This window comes from Chenopodium album, chromosome 24 (assembly GCF_948465745.1).
Source record: "Chenopodium album chromosome 24, dcCheAlbu1.1, whole genome shotgun sequence".
Classification (NCBI taxonomy): domain Eukaryota; kingdom Viridiplantae; phylum Streptophyta; class Magnoliopsida; order Caryophyllales; family Amaranthaceae; genus Chenopodium; species Chenopodium album.
The window spans coordinates 3,746,002-3,770,302 of NC_137857.1; the positions used below are offsets into that span (position 1 = coordinate 3,746,002).

Below are 24,301 nucleotides of genomic sequence, written 5' to 3' on the forward strand. Positions count from 1 at the left end.
CAAATTATCACTCATAGTTCATAAAGATATAGATCGATAACACATCGTGTAATAATCATAAAGTCGAAAACTAGCTATCAATATCAAAAGGATATGTACTACGTATAAAAGCTACAGTTTAGCCTTTCTTGTGATTTAGGCCTTTTAAACAAAGAAACATCACCCTTAAAAAATTAAAGGAATGAATCAATTATTGTTTGGATCAAAACTCCGTAGCATATTTTAATACTGGTTGGTATATAGAAATGTTGCAAGCAACAAAAAAGTTGAAGGCCTTTACACAAAAAAATTAAAGTGCTAGCTAAAGGTTGTTGTTGATGTTAATAAAAAAATACATTTATATGGTTGTTGAGATCTCTACTAACACCAAATCACAAGTAACTCAACTGATCAATTCAATCATGTTGTACCCCAACTTACCCTACATGCCTAAAAAGGAACTAGAAGTAAACTTAATTAAGTAATCTTTTTACTTAATTTATACTCATTCACTAATTCACTATATATACACAACCAATGAGTTCTAATCTTCATATATGCATAAACATCTCTAGCTCCCAAATATGTTTCTTCCAATCTTATTTACGTTTTCTCTTCTTGTTTCAATCTCTTGTGCTGATACAGTTTTTGACTATTGTGTCGGAGACTTGAGCCTACCTAGTGGACCATCAGGGTACGCTTGTAAGGATCCTGCTAAAGTCACGGTAGATGATTTTGTACACTCAGGTTTGGGTGTCGCGGGTAACACTACTAACATGTTTAAATTTGGTGCAAGTCTAGCATTTAGTCCTCAATTCCCAGGGTTAAATGGTATGGGAATTTCCATGGTACGAGCAGACTTGGGTGTTGGTGGAGCCGTGCCAATCCACACTCATCGAGTGGCGGAACTCCTCATATTAGTTGAGGGTACCGTGATTGCTGGGTTCATCAACTCAAACAACACGGCATATTACAAAACGTTACATAAAGGGGACATTATGGTCTTCCCACCACAACTTCTTCACTTTCAGGTCAATGTTGGGTCAACACCGGTTATTACGTATGCAAGTTTCGCGAGTGATAATCCTGGCGTTCAATCAGTTGACGCGGTGTTTACAAATGATCTACCGTCCAAGGTGGTTGAGAAGGTCACATTGCTTGATCATGCACAAGTGAAGAAGCTTAAGAAAGTATTTGGTGGCAGTAATTAATAACTAATTCTATATTACATTAATTGATGTCATATTTTTGTGATTTGTTTTTTGAGTGATAATTTCGTAATTAATGATTTGCACAATCCAAAAAGCTAGTAAGGTATGAAGAGTATATATACTGAATACTGGTATCATATGCACCAGCACTGCCATGATAATCCAAGCACTCGTATTAAGGACTTGTTTGGTTGGTAAGAAATAGTGAGGGAAATCAGAATTCCTAATTAAGAAGTGAAAGTATAGGATGGTGTTTTTAATCAATCATATGCACCATCACTGCCATGATAACCCAAGCACCAATCCCTTGGTATTTTTTTAATCAATCATCAATTTAAGAGGCAGTAATTGATTAATAACCGGTTATATATACATTAGTTAATGTCATATTTTTGTGATAAATTCTTAGTTACTGATTTGCAAAAACTTCCAAAAAACTACTAGTAAAGAACTTTTCAGGATGTCCCAATTCTGTACCACTTAATGTTTTTGGCCTAGATAATTGAGTAAATTTAATTTTTTTTTTCTTCTCAAATTAACAATATAAATATCGAGAAACTCTTGCATAATGTAAAGGTAAAAGCTAACAGGATAAGCTAGCTAAAAGTAGAAAAATTAAATTAAAAAAGAACAATAATTACACCGATCGACACGTGATTTTATCATGCGTTCCCAAATTAATACCACTTCAGGAACATTTTAAATGCTTATCCAACAACGCCCTGGGGGCGTTCGTTAGCAAGATCCTAATATGATTTTGGTTGATTAACATAGAGCTTTTGTGTTTTTCTTTGAATTAAGCTATCAATTATGCATAATATGTGATTTATCTTTGAATTAAAGAATACATCAACGAATTATAGCGTGGAATTGTAAATTGTTTATTTCCTTCCAAACTCTCTTTCTTTCCAAACTCTCTTTCTTTCAATTCTCTTTTCTTTCCTTCCCTTTCTTTCATTTACTAACATTGAACCAAACAAAGCCTAAGGGATTGGGGGAAGGAAGGGAAAGGAGAGAGAGGAATCCATTTTGTTTCTGTACTTAATGTGTTTTCCAAAAAAAAAATAATAATAAGGAAGCTATGCATCCTCTAGAGCGCAAGCTGCTAGAACCTCGTCCACAACAACTAAGTTACAACAGAATTAAAACACTTTGAATATTTATTTTTCTCCTATTCTCAACTGCTTGTGTTTATATTTCAGAGTTGAATGAAATATGGTGTTGCTGATTCACTGAAATTAGATTGCAGATGTACTTCTGCTGCAGATGGCTTGTTATCATTTTTTTTTCCCTCGAGTGTTAACAGCTAGATTTCTTTTAGGAAAAACAAAGTTTCCAACCAAATCGACACTGAATAATAACAATACATTACATTTATACAAGACACTTTTTAAAGAAAACACAAAAGGTAGGGAGTACATAATACTCGGAATTCTAATAACCATGTCTCTAACTTCTTAAGTTCAGACAACCAATACATATACAACACAAAAGTACATAATTCTATAACCGAATTTCTAACTTAAGGTCAGATAACCAATACTTATACAACACAAAAGTACATAATACCTGGAATTCTAATAACTGAGTCTCTTACAGATAAGTAGTTTTAAGGCTCAACTCGATAAGCATGTCATCTCCTTCCTTGTCAGAAAGAGTCATCCAATACCTATCAATAATGTTTGGAATGAATTTATCAAATTGAATACGTTTGACCTTGCCTTTATCAGAATAAACCAAGTCGAACTTGAAGATTAAAGAGTAGCTATTCAGCACAACCAGGAGAGATCTAAGAAGAGGAAACTGGTAACAAGAACCCGTCTCATCCACTACCAATGGCACAGGCTTTGTCGCGTTAAATAGCAAAATATCAAGACAATCGTCCTCCAAGTCTTGGGTTGCAAGAGAACGAGACCGAGAATCAAACGGCCTTCCATACTGAAAAACAATCCTTCCGGAAACCCAACTGTCATCTTCAGAGCTATCAGAATCAATGCCGTGTTTCATAAGAAGAGAACCCTCTACATCATAAAAATTTGCTGCTAGGTTAAAAGTGTAATATATGGTTGCACAACCCATACTACCAACCATACGATCAACACCCAATTTATTAAAATTGCCATTTTTCCCTCTTACTAATTTTGCAACAAATTTTCCCTTAATTGTACTACCATCTTCATCGTTGAGATCAAAAGCAAGAGTGAAAATTGATCTAGCACGGATTGGCCGTTTAAAAGTTAGAGGCAAGGTACCATTTATTAGATCGGCATCATCATCATCATCTTGTTGTTGTCGATTGAAGATGCAGAAATTACCCTCGTTATCTTCAACAAATATGGTGCCATAGACTCGAAACTTCTCTAGCTCGTTATGTTTGATCCTCACCGAAAACAATTCAGCTAATTGCCATACAGTTTCTCCCGAGCAACCAATTCCATCTTTTACGAAGTCAACATAATCCATCTCAACCTGTTTTCCCTATTATCGTATCATATCAATCAATACAATGGAGATTAACTTAACTAATTAATAAATAAATATAAATATGGAATCATGTATTCAGTTCAGAGGAGGATTTTTAGTTTATACTCTTTATTTCAAAATTCAATTCAAAAACGAAAGGGTTTTGCAACACATTAGCAACCAAATTCGATTCAATAATCAAATAAGGCCTCAGAAATCACATGGTTTTAGGGAAAAAAGGAATAATTGATTCAATTATTAAATTACTTTTCTATAACAACATAATCGCTGCTTATATTAGAACCAATGCTTCAAATTTTCAAACCCTAAATTTACTACATTGACTATTAAAATAAATTAGATAACGATAAACTCTAGATTGTGAAATTGACATGATGATTTCAAATAGATAAAACAAAGTACCTCGTAAGCTGCTTCAATGGAGAACCGAGAGAGAGAGAGAGAGAGAGAGAGAGAGAGAGGGGAGGAGGTGGCGGTGGTGGTAAGGGGCTACGTTCTTCCGTTTTTATTTTCTTTTTATACCGACAATTAGAGCAGTTAATGGGTCGGTCCAGCACTCCAGCCCATTAAAATCCTCAAAATATTTACAAATTTTTGCGCACAGCTGCCTGCACCCCCACTCCTTCCTGATGAGTAATGACGTCATGTTGGTTGTTTTTTCAGTTTCGAATTACCTATAAAATGTTCATTTTTATTATTGTAAATGTTCACTATTGTATTATTAAATGTTCAATTCTATAGAATAAATATTAAATGTTTAGTTATGCTAGTACAACATGAAATATTCAAATTATTATAATTTTGTAATCGTGTTTCTAGATAACTATTTATAATAGTACTCAAGGGGGGAAAAAATTCATTTCCTTCTAAATAAAATTAAATGAATTTGTATACCACCAAAAAGTTGAACAATTAGATATTAAATTAATGTACAATAGAATTCCACATATATTTGGATTAAAAAAAAAAAAAAAAGAATTTCACATATATTATTAAACACAATAAACTACTTGATCCAAATCGAAAAATTCAAGCTGGTGATATTGGTTCATGTAGCATAGCGACTCCATGCCTTCTTGGTTTCCTTCTTTTTGCCATATACCTTTTTTCCTTGCTATTGTGCGGTCTAACTCACTTTATGCACGATTATCTTATAACTAATAAAAACATATTGTATTGCATTTGAGCAAAAATAAATGTTGAAAATGAACCATGAATATAAAACATGGTCGATATGAAAATTAACATCTATTAGAATATAAATGAACATATATTAATTAATATATAAATGAAACATATATCAGTGTGGAAATGATCATCTATTAATATGAAAATGAACAACTATTAATACAAAAATATATATATTTACGTAATTCAACATGGATGCGAACATCTATTGATATATACATAATCTTTTTAATCTAGATACAATAAATCAAACAATTTTACAGAGTAATGTTTCATAATTTATTATTTGATTTTGTAGTGTAAATGAATACAATTTACATGTTATTAATCTTATTCTTTTGTTTCTCTAATTCATACGTCCTTAAAAGAAATTGTATGCCAAAAGTTTTATTTTAATTTGGCACTTTTTTCCTCAATCTTTTGTATTCGCTTGAGTTTTTAGTATGTAGGTGCCTATAGTTTATAATTCTCATTCATAATATTCAGGTAATACGGTTTCAATTAGGGGAGAGCATGGGACGGGTACCCGTTCCAATAACGTTATCGGTTCGGGTACCCAATAACCGTTAAGGCTAAAACCAATTCCCGAAACCGATTCAATAAGGTTCGGGTACCCGAAAATTCGGATACCCGAAAATACGGGTACCCGAACCAAATATCCGAACCGAACCAATAAGCTGATTTTTTTTTGTTTGGGTCTTTTTATGTATTTAACACCTGCTTTTTTCTAGTTTTTTTTTTTTTTTTTTTTTTTTTTTACTTATGTTTTATTTTACTATAAAAATTCAACCTGAATATCTTATAAAAAAAAAAAAATTCAACCTGAATACCTGACAAGTACATTAAAAATCCATGATTTCAAAAAATAACCATCTGAACAAAGAAAAAAAAAAAACCAAATAGTCTCATACAAAATTACAAACATACAGTTTCTTACAAAAAAAAACTAAAAAAGTCCAAACTCCAAACTCCAAACTCCAAACATACAATTTCTTATACAACTCATTACATAACCTTAAATAATGTCTGATTAAAAAAAAATGCTGCCTTTAGTTAGTCCAATCACCAACAAAGAGGAAATGTTCCTTCAAGCGAATAACAGCTCCTGCCTCTAACAACTCCTTCCTCTAATCATCATCAACAAAGAGGGATTGTTCCTCACCAAGTGGTAACATTTCTTCAAAAAAAAAAAAAGAAAAGAAAAGAAAAGAAAAGAAAAAAGAGTAAGGAAAAGGAAGATATCAGGCTTAAAGAGAAAAAAAAGAAAAAAAGAAAAAGAGAAAATATTTAAATGTTACCTGATTCAATTTTTTCCATGTCTTCAAGTCTCTCCTCAAGTATAAGTGGACCTTGAGATGTACGTAGCCAATCTTGTGCACAAATCAAGGCTTCTACCATCTTAGTTGAAAGTGAGTTGCGAAATGAATCAAGCACTCGACCACCGGTGCTAAAGGCTGATTCAGAAGCGACTGTTGAAACGGGAATAGCAAATACATCTCTAGCCATGAGAGCTATTGTTGGGTACCTTTCACCATATTTTTTCCACCACCCCAAACAATCAAAGCTTTTTCCAGCAGGATTAACTTCGAAGTTCATCTTCTAAATACTTGGCCAACTCATTTTTCCCTTACACTCCAACACTTGAACCCACATCCTTTTCAAACTCTAATTCCGCAACATCTACATCAGAGTCCATATCTTCTACTTCCTCCAGAAAATCAGAAGTTTTGGGGGGAATGGAATCATTTAAAGGGTTCTCAGAAACATAAAGTTCATACATTTCATTCAGAGTTTGCATCACTTTAGCACACAAATACTTAGCTTTTTCAGAATCATATTGTTGATTAATTGCCCATTTAGTACAGCCCATTTTCCGCCTAGGATCAAGAATGACAGCAATATACAACAAAAGATTCACATTATCAACATTCTCCCAATACTTGTCATGCTTTTTCTTCATTCCACTAGCCATTAAACTCACCCCCACATCATTACTCAACATTTTTTTCTTGATTAACACACTAATCCCAACAAGTTCTTGTAAATACACATTAGAGGTGATATACAACGAGCCAGAAACTCTTAGAGTAGCATCATAAAATATTTTAAGGAAAGGAAGAAAAGAGGCAACACTATAATACGGTTTCAAACTTTCAATTACTCTAATGAGTAAGTGCTTATAAATTACATTCTTCAATTATTCTCATCTCTTATATTGAAGGTTATATTTTTTAGGTGGCACATTGCACATTCAGTTGATTGGGCATCGTCTGAATCAATAACTAGTTATATCATTCAAAAGGTAATTGTATGGGATAATACCGACAACATAGTTATTTGGCCGACAAACACCTTGATGTTATTATTTATATGTACAATTAGCAAATTAGCTTAGCATCCACGATAGCCGGTTTCTCGGCCACGTGGACAGCAGCTTAAAACCATGCAGGCACCTGCCACCTACAAGGTCGGTGCGCCACCTATAAGGTCGGTGCGCCACCTGTAGGGATATGTGGCACCTGCGTGGTTATCTCCCTATATATACCCAGCCACATTTTCCTGTTAAAAGGTACAATCTTTCTATCTCTCTCTCTATATACACTCTTTCTCTCTCTTCTTCCTCAGATTACTAACTTTAGCATCGGAGTGGTTATTCCCGGATAACCCCCGGGCTAGATTATCTGTGCTGACTGTGCAGGTATCGAATTGGACGGTAAACCTTTACCAACCCCTAGACATCTCGGTATCGGAATCTATCCGGAACAATTGGCGCTAGAAGGAGGGGAAGTAATAACTTCTATCGTCCAAGAAAGACCTCCCACAGTCATGGAAGGAAATACCTTAACTACACCCATCCCAGAGCCAGAAAACCGGAATTTTGGTAACGACACCCTGGCCACCGACGGCAACAGGGCCGCAAGCACCATACCGGAAATAACGGTGGAGGATGAAACCTACCTTCTTTATAAGGGCACGGTAAACGTACCGCCGACACCAGAAAGAGCCCAGGCTATCCCGGATCCCTGGGGAGAGTTCACTTCGGAAGAATTGGAGATAACGGCTAAGGTCATGCAGGCAATGTCTCGGAAAAGGAAGGAGGCCGGGAGGACGGCCATGAGAGAACCACAAAGGGGGCCGATACCGCCTGTAATTGTCAATCTTGAAGATCAATTCAATCAGGCCGAGCAGCAGCCTCAGCCACAACCACCACCGCGCGAAATGGCGATGCCCTCTGAGCGACTGGTCACGAGAAGTGCGCAAAGGGAAGAGCCGGAATCATACCAACAGGAGGCCAGTAGCGGGCCGCTGAGGCACTTAGCCAGGGCCATCATTCGGCCAAGGACATCTCCCTTCACACAAGAGGTCCTTAATCAGCAAATGGAAAAAATAAAAATGCCGGCGTGCACCTACGACGGCAAGGGTGACCCAAAGAGGTATGTAGCGGCTTTTGAAAGCCATATGCTGCTATATACCGATACGGATGCGGTATGGTGCAAAGTCTTCCCTACAACCCTTGTAGGGGCTGCCTCAGATTGGTTCACTAATCTCCCGCCCGGGTCTATCGACTGTTTTGAGACCCTTGTCGAGATGTTCACAAGCCAGTATGTGAGCAACAGTGCAAGGCAGAGAACCTCAGGGGAACTCATGTCTATCAGACAAAGAAGGGACGAATCACTGAGAGATTTCGTTCGGCGTTTCAATAATGAGGCTAATACCATTCCAAAATTACAACAAGAAATAGCCGTCATGGCCTTGATGAGTGGTCTAGCTGACAGTGATTTCAAGAGATACATGGCGCGAAAATCCTTCCCCAACCTGGGGATAGCATTCGGCAAGGCTCATGAGTATATCAAAAGCGAAGAAATTTTGAAAGCAGGCAACCAGACGATCTCGGCAGAACCGTCTCGGCGGCAAAACACATATGTATCAGTCGAAACCCCAATGGAGGGGGTTAGAAGACAGAACCCCCAGAAAGCGAATAGACCGACCAGAGGTTTGGGACGGTACAATAATTATACTCAATTGAATACACCAAGGGCCGCTATTTACTCAATAAATCAGCACAAGGAGGATTGGACCCGACCGGCACCAATGATAACAAAGGGTCGAGATATAAAGAAATATTGCATGTTCCACAAAGATGTCGGCCATTACACCGAAGAATGTATCCAGTTGAAGGAAAATATCGAAGACCTTATCAGAAAAGGACACCTTTCCCAATACCGATCTCAGGGGGGAATAAGCCGGCAATCCGCACCATTGGCCCGACAAATCGAACACCGAAAGCAAGGTGACCAGTCAACACAAGACGATACTTATCGTCCAAGCCGTACCGATTCTTATCGGCAAGGTGCTGCGCCTCCCGGGCGTAAGATAACCATAGAAGTAATTACCGGAGGGTCCGTGCATGGGGGCTCTGTTAGCGGTGCAAAGAAAAGTTTGTCGGAATTCAAACATGTGGTGAACGCTTTAGGAGTAGATGAACGACCTCGGCCTGCAACAATGCCGCATGTACCCTTCTCTGAAGACGATGCAAAGGGTATAGTTTTTCCTCATGAGACCCATTAGTATTGGTATTGGCAATTAATGGGTGCGACGTCAAACGCGTGTTAGTAGACGGGGGCAGCTCGGCCAACATTTTGTTTGCAAGAGTGTTTGATGCAATGATGATAGGTCGAAAGTACCTAACTCCGATGTCGTACCCGGTTATCGGTTTTAACGGGTCAACAGTCAGACCTGAGGGGAGTATTATACTGCAAGTAAGTGTTGGAGAAGGATCAATGGCAGGGACGTGATGACAGAATTCCTGATCGTAGACGTACCATCAGCATACAATGTTATCATTGGTAGACCGTTGATTCATGATGTGCAAGCAGTGGTTTCGACATATCACCTCACCATGGTTAATGTGTCCAACATCGGCAAAACAGAGCGTATCCGAGGCAGTCAGACAATGGACAGAGAATGCTACGTATCGGCGCTAAAGCAACCTGGCCGACAAAGTTTAGTGAACCCGCACCATCAGAAAAGAGAGCGATCCCCTTTTACTCAAGATTTGGCAATGACGAACTTTGACACAAGGCCGGTAACTGTACCAAGACCGTTGCCGGGAGGAGAAACGACTGACATCGAATTACAGCCCGGAGTTGCTAATCATACCGTAAAGATAGGCTCTGATATGAGTAGTGATATGCAATGCCACTTAATTGAGCTCTTGAGAGAGAATGCGGATGTTTTCGCATTCTCGGCTGATGAAATGCCAGGAATCCACCCAGATGTAATGGTGCACAAATTGAATGTTGATAGGCGAGCTAGACCAGTACGACAAAAGAAAAGAAACTTTTCAACAGAAAAGATCGAAGCGATACAAGCGGAAGTCAACAAGTTACTAGCGGCAGGTTTCATTGAGCCGTGCACATATCCGGAGTGGTTAGCTAATGTCGTAATGGTTAGAAAGCCGTTAGGGAAGTGGAGAATGTGCGTTGATTTTACTGATTTAAACAAGGCTTGTCCGAAAGATTGCTATCCACTGCCGAGAATAGATCGACTAGTTGACTCAACGTCAGGCCATGCGCTCTTAAGTTTTATGGATGCCTTTTCTGGATATCACCAAGTCAGCCTCTATCAGTCGGACCGAAACAAGGCGGCATTTATCACGGATGCTGGAGTTTATTGCTACAAAGCCATGCCTTTTGGGTTGAGGAATGCAGGAGCAACCTACCAAAAATTGGTAGATAAAGTCTTTGCCAACCAAAAAGGAAGAAATGTCGAAGTTTATGTTGACGACTCCATTGTGAAGAGCCGTCTAGCTGCAGATCATATTGAAGACTTGAGGGAAACGTTCAGTACCTTGCGGCAGTACAGGATGAAGCTGAATCCCGAAAAATGTGTGTTTGGGGTCAAATCCGGGAAATTCTTGGGCTTCATGGTTAGTGAAAGAGGAATAGATGTCAATCCCGACAAGGTAGAGGCTATCCTCAGTCTTCCGCAGCCTAGATCCATCAAAGATATACAAAAGTTAACGGGCCGAATGGCGGCGTTAACAAGATTCATCAGCAAATCTGCCGATAAGGCTCTACCATTTTTCATAATTCTACGGCAAAACAAGACTTTTGTTTGGGGGCCGGAGCAGGTCAAGGCACTAGAAGCTGTTAAAAATCATCTACGATCATTGCCGACAATAGCAAGGCCGGAAACGGGAGAAACACTACAACTTTACATCTCGGCATCCCCAAAAACAGTAGCAGCAGTATTATTGGTGGAACGGAAGAAAGCACAGACACCTATATATTTTGTAAGCCATGTGTTAAATGCTGCAGAACGACGGTACCCCCTAGTGGAGAAAATTGCATATGCAGTCGTAATAGCGGCAAGAAAACTACGCCCGTATTTCGATGCACATACAATCGAGATTTTAACAAATCAACCATTAGAAAAATCCCTTCAAAAGATGGAAACCTCTGGCCGTCTACTGAAATGGGCAACCGAGTTGTCGGAATACGCTCTGATCTATAAACCAAGGGTGTCAATCAAGGCCCAGGCTCTGTCGGATTTTATAGTCGAGACCTCTTACAATGAAGAAGAAGAAGAAATCGGCATTTGGAAAGTTTCCGTTGACGGCTCCTCAGCCGCAACCGGATCCGGTATAATCCTTAATTCCCCACAGGGTGATATTTTTGAATATGCAATTAGGTTCAAATTTAAAGCATCCAATAACGAGGCTGAATACGAAGCGGCACTGGCCGGGGTACAATTATGCATAGCGGCAGAGGCAAAGAAAGTGGAGCTTTCCACGGATTCGCAATTGGTAGCAAGCCATTTTAATGGGACGTATGAAGCACGTGAGCCGACAATGATGGCTTACTTAGAAAAGCTCAAAAATACGACGGCAACACTCGATCAGTTTGTGATCAATCTGATACCACGTGGGCAAAACACTCAGGCAGATGCATTGGCAAAATTGGCAAGTTCAAGTTTTAATAACTTAGAACGTACAGTGATGGTTGAGGTTCTGGAGCAAAAAAGTATAGAGGAACAACAGCAAAAGGAAGTACATTGTGTGACGCAAGGCCGAGAATGGTATGATGACATTCTAGCATATAAACTACAGGGTGTACTTCCGACAAATAAAAGCGAGGCACAAAAGATCAAGAAGGACAGCGTCTGGTTTATTATGTTTCGGGGTATGCTATATAAAAGAGGCTTCTCACTGCCTTTGCGAAGATGTTTAACGGCATATGAGTCTGCAAGACTAATAGAAGAGATACACGAGGGTGATTGCGGTAACCACTCAGGCGGCAGGTCGATGACCTTAGAAGCGATGAAAAGAGGGTATTATTGGCCGACAATGAGCTCCGATACTATATCTTACGCCAAGAAGTGTGATAAGTGTCAGAAATTTGGCCCAGTTTTAAACCAACCACCTAACGACCTAACACCTATTCTCAACCCAATCCCATTCGCCCAATGGGGAATGGATATTGTCGGACCTTTTACTTCAGCAACGGGAGGCCGTAAATTTCTGATTGTAGGAATCGACTACTTTACGAAGTGGATCGAAGCGGAGCCGGTTGCAAAAATAACTGCTAATGAAGTGAAGAAGTTTATCTGGAAAAACATTTTCACCAGATTTGGGTTGCCGATAGCAATAGTATTTGATCACGGTTCGCAGTTTGACTGTAATCCGGTCAAAAATTTCCTCAGCATATATAAAGTGAAGTTCGCATATGCCGCGGTTTGCCACCCCCAATCCAATGGCCAAGCTGAAGCCGCTAACAAACAAATACTAACAGCACTAAAAAAGAAGATTGACGACGCCAAAGGCCTATGGGCAGACTTGGTACCGGAAATACTATGGGCTAACCGGACAACGACAAAAGAGACGACAGGGGAATCACCTTTTAATCTGGCGTTTGGGTCGGAGGCCGTCATCCCTGCAGAAGTAGGGTTACCGACATTTCGAATTCAGCACTTCTGCGAGGACCAAAATGATTTGCTGTTACGCCAGCGATTAGATTTCTTACCGGAAGTAAGACTAACAGCTTCAATTAAGTCTGCAGCCTATAAGAATAGAATGAGCCAAGCCTATAACAAGCGTGTCAGCCATAGGCCGTTAGAGGATGGAGATCTGGTGTTGCGTAGAACAGCTGCAACGGGAAAAGGAAACGCCGATGGTAAATTCACGGCGAACTGGGAAGGCCCGTATCAAATATATGAGACAATACGCCAAGGCTCCTATCGTCTAATGACTCTAGGGGGAGCCCAACTGAAAAATGTTTGGAACGCAGCTGTCCTAAAAAAATATTATGCTTAGTCCTATGTATTTGGTACTAAGTTAACTAAAAACTGATACGAATTTTGTAACAATAATGTGTATTAGTTTAATCCTATCTTAGATATCGGCATCACTATTACATATGTGTGTTGTATTAATAATTTCTAGCAACTATAATGTACGCAAATTTTATTTTGGCGGAAAGCCGTTAATAAGAAATATGAATACTCAGCAATACAAGAGAACCATCTGCCCACTTTCGATATGGACATGAAACGGCCTAGCTAGCCGTAACAGCCATTCAAGTGCCGAGATGGTTGGATACCTATGCACCTAAAGGGGAGTTGAATAAACGGTCTGATCCACTGTCGTTGCTCAGCCTGCTAAAGGTCGCAACAAAGAAAGAGGAATTTTCAATGCACAATAACGGATCTTGTTTTCATATCCGTAACGGCATTTCGTCATACAAAGGCAATTATAAGTTTCACGGCTAAATACTAAAGCATTTACCCGTCAAACTGCGGGGCAAGCACAATGTGAATAAGCAAAATTAACAGCTAGCAAGAGCACAAGCGCAAAAGTTGTAGACATTAATACACATATATATATATAGTCAACAGGAAAGAAATGATTATCCAGATAAACAAAATACAAAATATCAGAACCAGTTAAGTCCCTTATCGGACATAGGTGATACAGACATAAGTTTTTAACAACCAGTTAAGTCCCTTATCGGACATAGGTGATACAGACATAAGTTTTTAACATAAAAATCTTTTAACAAAAACAGCTGGATGATGACGGCCCAAATATATCAAACCTTCTTGGGCTCAGACTCCTCCCCCAATCCGTCATCCCGGGTAGGAGTAGCAAGAAGGGCGTCATCAAATTCCTCATCGGGAAGGCCGCGAGGATCAAGGTTCTTCATGGTTGCAAGGCTGGGAGGATCGTCGAAGTAATCCTTCTCGTAGCTGGTAGGAGAAAGATGACGGTCAGAACCATATGCGTCCTCCACTGCCTGCCATTGGTCCTCGCTCCAATCCTCGGCTTTGCATACACACCGATGTGCAGCAACCCACCCACCAGTGTAACGGTCGATCAGCTTCTGACAATAAATATCAGACTTTAGAAATTTGTTCACGGCCCGACGTTTCAACGCAGGCCTCTCCGACCGTTCAAGCTCAAGGTCCCTCTCTGCGGTTTCCCTCCGGGTCTTCTCGGCCTCCAGCTTCTGTTCTAAATCGGCAATTTTCTCGGATAGGGATTCCTGGTTGACCACTTTGAGCTCCAGCTGGTTAATCCGAGACTGCAGACCTTCAACTTCAAACCGATGAGTTTTGCGCTCCTCATCGGCCTTCTTCAAAACCGCCTCAGCTCTATCGGCCTGCCTCTGATAATGCTTGTACATGTGAACAACCTCAACAGCCGAGGTGACAGTCTGCAAAGAGACAGTTTCCACCCTTAGCAAATAAAAATAGTATACCCACCCAAAAAAAAAAAAAAAAAAAAAAAGAAGATAAGAAGATAAATATGTATACACATACCCTCATAAGATTGTTCATCATCTGACCACAAGGGGCCGTAAACCTGCTGCTGGTCCTATCGGCAGGAGTGGGCAAGTCCTTCAACATCCTCCAACCCAGGCTACCCCCAGATAATGGGTCGTCAGCATAAATAGATTCCCCTCTGTTAACATTCAGCTGAGGACGCCAGGCCTCACTGGCATTGCCGACAGGGAAGTCCAAAAGTTCATCAGCAATTTCTTGAGGAACCTTAACGTGCGGGACCTCAATAAACTCTGGAACCGGCGCGGGGACAAAGGCATTTTGAATACCCGTCGTCGAGGGGCCGATAAGGACGTGGGGGACATCCTTAGAAACAGGAATAATTCTCTCAGGCTGGACAGGGATGTCGGCCCCCTGATTTTCCTTCCCAGATTCGTCAATGTCAAGGTCCTCCAAGTTAACGACGTCTGGGGCAGAAGGCTCCTTTCGGGAAACCGTTGTGGTAGTTCTCTGCTTTTTAGACTGATCACGATCCGAAGCCGAGTTAGCTCTCTTAGACCTTGCGGTACCCCCGCCTCGTCTGAGTGGAAGGATAGCAGACCCAGAAGTCCTTGATTGGGATTGGGCTGTCATGTCTCGTTTACTCCTTTGACGGCCTTTTTGTGCTCTGGTGGCAAACTTTGGAAGAGTGCCAAGTTTTCCTTTCGGATTTGGCGGACACTGATGCTTAACACGACCGTCAGGATAAATCCCTAATTTGGCGTTGTCTAGCTTGTCAGGACCTGTGTTTTCGGTATTAAAATTGTAAAAGAACGGTTAGTGATAAGCAATAACGGCAAAAATTTATAACATAATAAATCACTAGTTGAAACCAAAACAACGCATACAACGCGTAATGTAGTGTGCTAACGGCCACAGAAACTACAAAATAACTTAAATATCACGAAAAATCAAATAAAGCACGGAGACAAAGTAGTACAAAGAGTAATTGACGCAAACTTAAATATGATGATAAATTCATACCATATTCATCAGTATGGCAGAGACCGACATGAGACAGGGGAGCGTTGCCCAGGATATAGTTACAATTGGGCAGCCACTCCCTCGGAACGGACTTTATTTTACTACCCTCATGTACATAAAGACAATCGAAAAACCGATAGGCTTTTCGTTCAAGAACACCTAACTTCCTATCTCTAAGAGTGTCAAACCAAGTGTGAGGAAGATGAAAAGTCTTCCGTAAACCAAAGCTGTCAGGAACCTTCATAAAATAGAATTGCCCCTGCCATTTTTTACAGCTGGTCATTTTCGGCCATACCGTAATCTTACCGGTAGTAGTAAGAAGAGACCACCAGCCTGGAGATTGACTGTCTTTTTTCAATCGATGTAATTTTCGGAAAAAATTCAGCGTTAGCGGAAAATCCATGTAAATCATAGTCCAAACCAAGGCTACAATATTGCGCACCGCTGGCGGAGTTAATTGTGCAACGCAGACATTCCAAGCCTTAAAGATTTTTTCTATGAAGGGATGAAGCGGAAATCGAAGACCAAACTCAAAATGCTTAGCATATACCGCAATATGCCCCTCTGGACAATTGAAAATAGTGTTACCAGAAGAAGGCAGAGTGAGCACATAATCGTCAGGTAACCCAAAGAATCTCTTACCGATACCACAATAATTCTTCTCAGTGGCTATTTCCAACCATTTGTCGTCAACTTTTGTAGTCTTCACCTTTAGATCACTGGTTAGATTCATGGGACGCCGGTGCGCGTCGTCATCATCTTCTGAATTATATGCCTCGTCCAACCGTTCCTCGGCAATAATTTCTTCGCCGATATTGATGTCTGCGTTTATTTCTGAGTCTGTTTTCTCCTCATCGGAACCACTACCTTCAGCTTGTTCTCCGCTACCGTCACCAGAGTCCTCACTCCTCTCAGAAGCTGTGCTACGCTCAGTGGACTCCAATTCCTCATCAGGGATGTCGGCTGTTTCACCTTCTTGTTCCATTAAGGGTTCCTTGCCTAGACGTCGGCCTGAACTCTCACCTTGGCTGGGATCATGGCTAGGGCGCTTAGTTCTCGGCATTCTGCCTCTTTTAACACCAATTTTACCAAAATTAGAACCGTATTCGTCGAGGAAGATGTATGACTCAACGTCCTCAATCACACTGATAGACTCAAGTTCAAGAAGATTAATATCTTCTAATATACCAAGATTAACAGACCGAGAGGATTTTTCAGCTTCCTTTTCTGACGCTGAGGACAAGGGCACAAACGGGTCAGCCACACAGGCCTCACCCGTAATAGAATTCTTTACAAATTTACGCATAACCAACTCAACAAATGTAGAAATATCAAAACCCACTACAAACAAGCCACAAACATCGAACAAATATATTTAAAAATGAAATTTAGAGTTTTAATTACCTCTACGCGAAGCGAAGAACCTCGAGGAATCGCAGAACAAAAGGGAGCAACAACGTCTTCAGGCGACTGAAATCCGTCCACAGGAGTATGAACCCAGAGATATCTCTACACTAGAGATCCAGCGAAATAACAAGCTACAACTATGATTGAGAATTTCTTGAGGAATTTTCTGAATTTTTAGCGAAAACCTTTGCCAATATTGAGATGAAATGAAGAAACTGTTCGAATTCCTTATTTATACCCCCAGTGAACAGTGTTTTGATGTGACATTTGGTGCATGAAATCCAACGATGAGGATTAAAGCACCTCTTCATCAAGAGACGCTCGACGTCTGACACGTGCCCCTATACTTTTTGCTTAATTTCAATTTTTCCCGCCCATAACAAACTCCAAAATGGAGCATTATTGAGCAAACTAACCTATCGGTACTTTGCTCAATTTGGGAGAATCGGAGATTTTCAATCTTCAACATTTGTTTTTATTATTGAGCAAACCACCCTATCGGTACTTTGCTCACTTCGGGGGTCAATTGGAGATTTTTTATCTCCAGACGCTTATTTTCGCGTTGCGCATAAGCACTGTAGGTTATTTGCGCAATTTACGTCTAAACCGAAGGTTTTTTTTATCCCCAACAACTTATTTTAGTATCAAGCATCACTCTATCGGTACTATGCTCGACTTGGACGCAAGTCGGCAATTTTTAATTCAAAAAAAAAAGAATATATATATATATATATATATATATATATATATATATATATATATATATATATATATATATATATATATATATATATATATATATGCGTTTTACCGCTCAAGTGCGAACGTTGACTGCTTGTCAACGTCCCCACTTGGGGGGCTAGTTGTATGGGATAATACCGACAACATAGTTATTTGGCCGACAAACACCTTGATGTTATTATTTATATGTACAATTAGCAAATTAGCTTAGCATCCACGATAGCCGGTTTCTCGGCCACGTGGACAGCAGCTTAAAACCATGCAGGCACCTGCCACCTACAAGGTCGGTGCGCCACCTATAGGGATATGTGGCACCTGCGTGGTTATCTCCCTATATATACCCAGCCACATTTTCCTGTTAAAAGGTACAATTTTTCTATCTCTCTCTCTATATACACTCTTTCTCTCTCTTCTTCCTCAGATTTTCTCTCTCTTCTTCCTCAGATTACTAACTTTAGCATCGGAGTGGTTATTCCCGGATAACCCCCGGGCTAGATTATCTGTGCTGACTGTGCAGGTATCGAATTGGACGGTAAACCTTTACCAACCCCTAGACATCTCGGTATCGGAATCTATCCGGAACAGTAATCATATCTATCTTCAATATCTTGTAAAAGATATTTTTGTTATTTAATTTAAGGTTTTTGTATTAATTTTAATTTTAATAAAATTGTTAAAACATAGTTGGCCACTGATATTGTGATACATGTTATAGGTAATTTGTTTAACATGTCATGTTCCATTTAGAGCATATATATATTAAAGGTGGTTCTATTTTGAAAGAATCAAAATGTAGTTTTTTTTTTATGTAAGGCCGGTAAAAGGTAGTGTTATACCTGGCAAATTTTCCTTTTGTGGTAAAAGTCAATATCCTAATTAATCGATATGATTACCTTTTGAGCTCAAGTGGTTAGAGCTCCCCTCTCGGTTCGACGGTTCCAAGAGATCTTAGGATCAATTATAATCCTTCGCCCTTGTGACTTTAAAAATAAAAATAAAAATAAAAGAGGTGTACCTTAGTTGTTGAGGATGAGGTTCCAGCAACTTTGTGTCTTTTATAATTGATAGCCATGAGGGTAGGAGTACACCCCAAGTCCCCAACCCCTTTGTTGTGAATTGGTAGGAGGGTTTGTGACTGGTAAGTACCCTGCTGATGCTAATGCACAGACATCTTTTCAGTTTAAACCTTAAAAGGCACCGGTTTTGACTTTTGAGCGGGTTTGTATCTTTTACAGCGTGCAAAAGACATCAGTTTTAAATCAATGCATTTTCGAGGCAACCGTGCCTTTTATGCCCTATCTTTTGCTTTGTTTATTGCTTGTGACAAGCACAACTAGCAGCAGCGACCAGCTATTACAAATTTACAACCACATCAACATATGATGTGGCTCTAACAACAAATAGCTTTGCACCATTATGTTGCAAAAACCATTACAGTACAACATTACAACATAAATAATACGAATAGTACTTATATTACATACAAGAACAATAAACTGAGCATTGAAGCGCTAATTGTTAAGATTAACAAACACATAGATTAAGTTACAACAGGGTGAACCACACCTTCATAATACAATTAAGATATTGTCAAGGCAGACAAAGCATACCCTCTCCAAACTCGTGCTGCTCTACACCAAGTGTCTCTTGTTACCAATCCTTTGAAACTCCGAGGGCTTCATCCTCTTCCTCTCTATTTGAGGAGGCGAAATATCATATGCTGCTGAAACCTCAATTTCACGAAATTCATCAACTGAACCACTTTCTTCAACAGGTAGCTGAAGAGTACCATTAAACACTACATTTTCAGTCGACGCATCTGTCAAATATACATCAAGACAAAGGAAACTATCTAGTGGCACAGCCACCTTATCTCTTGACAGTGAAAAATAGCCTCCCTCCAACAACTTCTTAGGCTTTTCTTGTGACGCATAGAACAGAGTTGATCCATAAAACAGTTTATCATACTCAAAATCAGAAGCCAATTTGCTGCTGTAAGCGCGTATATGACCATAAATTGCACAACCAACAACAGCATGTAGTCTGTCTGCAAGACGGATTTAGAGAGCAGCTTGAACAGCATCTGTATAGAAGATTGAATGCACAACAGCATGGCCATCTTGACCTTTAACAATAGTGGAAGTAGGTTTATTGCAACACTTATAATGACACATCTGTGAGTATGTAGCAGCCCCATAACATAAGTTAACATTACGATGCTTGTCGTTGAGGTCGAGGTGTAAAGCCCAAGTATGGTTATCAGACCTTACACAATTTGGAGGACCAACCAAATGCAATAGTTGGGTTTCATTAGTGAATATTATAGAGTTTTCATTATCTGAAGGTTTGAACATATCAATACCACCATCAATATCAGCTGTGTTATCTAATAACCTCACAAAACCTTCAAGTTCAACACTTTGTATATCATCAGTGTAGTACGGTTCTATCCATACCGAAAATATTTCAACCATACAACCTGGAAGTTTCTCCATTGCTGAATAAATTCACCAAACAAACTCTGAGTCAAATCAACGGGTAGACAATATTGATTAGCTCAAAGAATTTTTGGATTAACCGGGGCTCCCCTTTTAAAAGTTAAATTTTATTCCAAAACCCAATTGGTAGATTTTTGCTAATAATTTCATAGTTCAATCCTAACAATTAAAGGGTTGTGCGATAAAATAGCAAACAAATTTGATTCAATTATCACATAATTTTAGGAATATTTGATTTAATTATCAAATTAGACGCATAATGTTAGTTTTTAGAGCCAAAAGATTAGATCTTCGAACCCTACACTTACTGTATTGACAAATATAATTAAACCCTAGATTGTAAAATTGAAAAGATGATTACAAAAAGAAACAAGAGCTTACCTGAAGTATTAGAAGCTGCTTCAATGGAGAATTTCAAGTGCGACTCAACGGAGAACTGAGAGAGAGAGAGAGAAATGTTGATCCGCGTTATTTTCTTCTTATTATTATTGACAGAGCAGTTGCAGTTCAATGGGTTGGAGCCCCGTTAAAAAAGCCCTAACCCACCTTAGTTAAAATGGGTCAGATCCGTCAAATAAATAAATCCTTACTAAAGTGAGTGTTTGTCAAAAAAGAGGAAATTTTCAATGCTACTCCGTACTCCCCACTTTTATAAAACTAGATGTAAGCCCGATTTTTAAATATTTCATTTTTGTATTTTTTTTTTTTTTTTTTTTTTGTAATTTCTTAATTTTTTTGTTTTTTAAATATCAAATACATATATAATCACAAGGCTTAACTAAATTATCACTCATAAAGGGTTTGGTCATGGAGCAGATTGATCAATACGACGTCGTGTTATCACAAAGCCTAAAACTATCAATATCAAGCATGAATTTAAGGTACGTAGGATGTAATTCGACAAAAGAAACATCACGCTTAAAAAAGAATGAATCAATTATTGTTTGGATCATTACCCCGTAGCATATTTTAATACTGGTTGGTATATAGAAATATTACAAGCAACAAAAAAGTTGAAGGCCTTTACACAAAAAAATTAAAGTGCTAGCTAAAGGTTGTTCGTTGTTGATGTTAATAAAAAAATACATTTATATAGTTGTTGAGATCTCTACTAACACCAAATCACAAGTAACTCAACTGATCAATTCAATCATGTTGTACCCCAACTTACCCTACACGCCTAAAAAGGAACTAGAAGTAAATTTAATTAAGTAATCCTTTTACTTAATTTACACTCATTCACTAATTCACTATATATACACAACCAACGAGTTCTAATCTTCATATATGCATAAACATCTCTAGCACCCAAATATGTTTCTTCCAATCTTATTTACGTTTTCTCTTCTTGTTTCAATCTCTTGTGCTGATACAGTTTTTGACTATTGTGTCGGAGACTTGAGCCTACCTAGTGGACCATCAGGGTACGCTTGTAAGGATCCTGCTAAAGTCACGGTAGATGATTTTGTACACTCAGGTTTGGGTGTCGCGGGTAACACTACTAACATGTTTAAATTTGGTGCAAGTCTAGCATTTAGTCCTCAATTTCCAGGGTTAAATGGTATGGGAATTTCCATGGTACGAGCAGACTTGGGTGTTGGTGGAGCCGTGCCAATCCACACTCATCGAGTGGCGGAACTCCTCATATTAGTTGAGGGTACCGTGATTGCTGGGTTCATCAACTCAAACAACACGGCATATTACAAAACGTTACATAAAGGGGACATTATGGTCTTCCCACCACAACTTCTTCACTTTCAGGTCAATGTTGGGTCAACACCGGTTATTACGTATGCAAGTTTCGCGAGTGATAATCCTGGCGTTCAATCAGTTGACGCGGTGTTTACAAATGATCTACCGTCCAAGGTGGTTGAGAAGGTCACATTGCTTGATCATGCACAAGTGAAGAAGCTTAAGAAAGTATTTGGTGGCAGTAATTAATAACTAATTCTATATTACATTAATTGATGTCATATTTTTGTGATTTGTTTTTTGAGTGATAATTTCGTAATTAATGATTTGCACAATCCAAAAAGCTAGTAAGGTATGAAGAGTATATATACTGAATACTGGTATCATATGCACCAGCACTGCCATGATAATCCAAGCACTCGTATTAAGGACTTGTTTGGTTGGTAAGAAATAGTGAGGGAAATCAGAATTCCTAATTAAGAAGTGAAAGTATAGGATGGTGTTTTTAATCAATCATATGCACCATCACTGCCATGATAACCCAAGCACCAATCCCTTTGTATTTTTTTAATCAATCATCAATTTAAGAGGCAGTAATTGATTAATAACCGGTTATATATACATTAGTTAGTGTCATATTTTTGTGATGAATTCTTAGTTACTGATTTGCACAAACTTCCAAAAAACTACTAGTAAAGAACTTTTCAGGATGTCCCATTTCTGTACTACTTTTAATGTTTTTGGCCTAGATAATTGAGTAAATTTAAATTTTTTTTTTTTCTTCTCAAATTAACAATATAAATATCGAGAAACTCTTGCATAATGTAAAGGTAAAAGCTAACAGGATAAGCTAGCTAAAAGTAGAATAATTAAATTAAAAAGAACAATAATTACACCGATCGACACGTGATTTTATCATGCATTCTCAAATTAATACCACTTCAGGAACATTTTAAATGCTTAACGCCCTGGGGGCGTTCGTTAGCAAGATCCTAATATGATTTTGGTTGATTAACATAGAGCTTTTGTGTTTTTCTTTAAATTAAGCTATCAATTATGCATAATATGTGATTTTTCTTTGAATTAAAGAATATATAAACGAATTATAGCGTAGAATTGTAAATTGTTTCTTTTCGTTCCTCCTCCTTCTATGATCCCCCCTTTTCCTTCATTGTTCAAATTTCTTGTCAATTTTGCAAAGAAAAGGATTCATTGCAGATTAAAAGATTTGTGACGCCAATTTATAGTGTTCTTCAATAATGGAGGTTGAAGGCTAGTGGGTTAAAGTGAAATTGTGAGAGAGAAATAAAGGAAATGGGTGTTGGTTTAATTAGATAGGGTAACCATGGGTTAAGGGAATTTATTTATTTATTTTGCTTAAATTCTTAATTAATGGTTAAACATGGTTTAAGGGAAAATATGACGTCATAAATGGCCTAAAATGGAGTTTGGTAGTAAAATCAAAATTTTTAAAATTTTTACGGTAGTTATTCACAAGTTTTTTAATTCATGGTAGTAATTTTCAAAATGACATTTATACGTGGTAGTAATTGGCAAATTTTCCAACTTTTTACACAATAATAACTTTATCACATAAGATAAAAAATAGTTATTTTTTTGGCAAAAATATTATTATATAAGATCAATTTTGTGGTTTTTATATATATTTTAATTTTATCTTCATTAGATAATACACTTGTATTACCAACTTACCGTGTATTCAATATGGTATGATAATTGTCTTTTACAAATATACGGAGTACAAACTAAGTGAGATACTAATTTAGTTAAACTATAGTAATAATTTTTCATAAAGCCATTATCGTTATATTTTTATTCATGCATATTATTATATACGAATGCACTAAGCCACTAACAACAAATTATGATACACGAATTTATTCATAGAGAATATTTTTTTATGTTAGGAAATAAATAGTTATGTTGTCGTATATCTTTTTATATAACTACCTAAGTTAGAAAAGAAGTATACAAGTTTATATTATACTCCATATTTTCTTTTTGATAAATATCTAAGTTGGCAAAAATATTATATAAGATCAATAAACATTATACATTAAGGTTAATAATGAAAATATTTTGTACTTAGGATCAACAAAATTTATATGCCGTATTATTTTTAGCAAAATATATTATATAAGATCAATCAATATTATTTTAGTATATACATATATATAAACTAATATTTTTTATATATTATACGTAATAACTATAGGAAATAGAAAGCCTTATATTATATAGTGAATAATTATTTTAATTAGGATAGCGGAAAAATTT

General features: G+C 38.2%; 4 protein-coding genes across 4 annotated transcripts; 2 read left to right on the forward strand and 2 right to left on the reverse strand.

Moving 5' to 3' along the window:
• The first annotated feature begins 556 nt into the window (after positions 1-556).
• On the forward strand, positions 557-1,481 carry LOC145612395 (auxin-binding protein ABP19a-like). The gene has a single exon (XM_081667770.1). It carries the CDS (start codon positions 564-566, stop codon positions 1,188-1,190), a length of 627 nt encoding a protein of 208 aa, XP_081523896.1. The 5' UTR covers positions 557-563; the 3' UTR covers positions 1,191-1,481.
• A 1,064-nt stretch (positions 1,482-2,545) lies between these two features.
• LOC145612605 (uncharacterized) lies at positions 2,546-4,130 on the reverse strand. The gene is made up of 2 exons (XM_081667944.1): positions 4,077-4,130; positions 2,546-3,668 (listed from the first exon to the last, which is right to left on the reverse strand). The coding sequence occupies exon 2, from the start codon at positions 3,651-3,653 to the stop codon at positions 2,784-2,786; it is 870 nt and encodes a 289-aa protein (XP_081524070.1). The 5' UTR covers positions 3,654-3,668; positions 4,077-4,130; the 3' UTR covers positions 2,546-2,783.
• A 14,993-nt stretch (positions 4,131-19,123) lies between these two features.
• LOC145612262 (uncharacterized) lies at positions 19,124-20,811 on the reverse strand. The gene is made up of 2 exons (XM_081667639.1): positions 20,693-20,811; positions 19,124-20,310 (listed from the first exon to the last, which is right to left on the reverse strand). The coding sequence occupies exon 2, from the start codon at positions 20,306-20,308 to the stop codon at positions 19,874-19,876; it is 435 nt and encodes a 144-aa protein (XP_081523765.1). The 5' UTR covers positions 20,309-20,310; positions 20,693-20,811; the 3' UTR covers positions 19,124-19,873.
• Positions 20,812-21,618: 807 nt separating this feature from the next.
• On the forward strand, positions 21,619-22,599 carry LOC145612426 (auxin-binding protein ABP19a-like). Its single transcript, XM_081667799.1, has one exon. It carries the CDS (start codon positions 21,626-21,628, stop codon positions 22,250-22,252), a length of 627 nt encoding a protein of 208 aa, XP_081523925.1. The 5' UTR covers positions 21,619-21,625; the 3' UTR covers positions 22,253-22,599.
• The last annotated feature ends 1,702 nt before the right edge of the window (positions 22,600-24,301 follow it).

Coding starts and splice junctions, on each gene's coding strand:
- LOC145612605 (XM_081667944.1), bottom strand. CDS start 3,653: ATGGATTATGTTGACTTCGTAAAAGATGGAATTGGTTGCTCGGGAGAA.
- LOC145612395 (XM_081667770.1), top strand. CDS start 564: ATGTTTCTTCCAATCTTATTTACGTTTTCTCTTCTTGTTTCAATCTCT.
- LOC145612426 (XM_081667799.1), top strand. CDS start 21,626: ATGTTTCTTCCAATCTTATTTACGTTTTCTCTTCTTGTTTCAATCTCT.
- LOC145612262 (XM_081667639.1), bottom strand. CDS start 20,308: ATGGAGAAACTTCCAGGTTGTATGGTTGAAATATTTTCGGTATGGATA.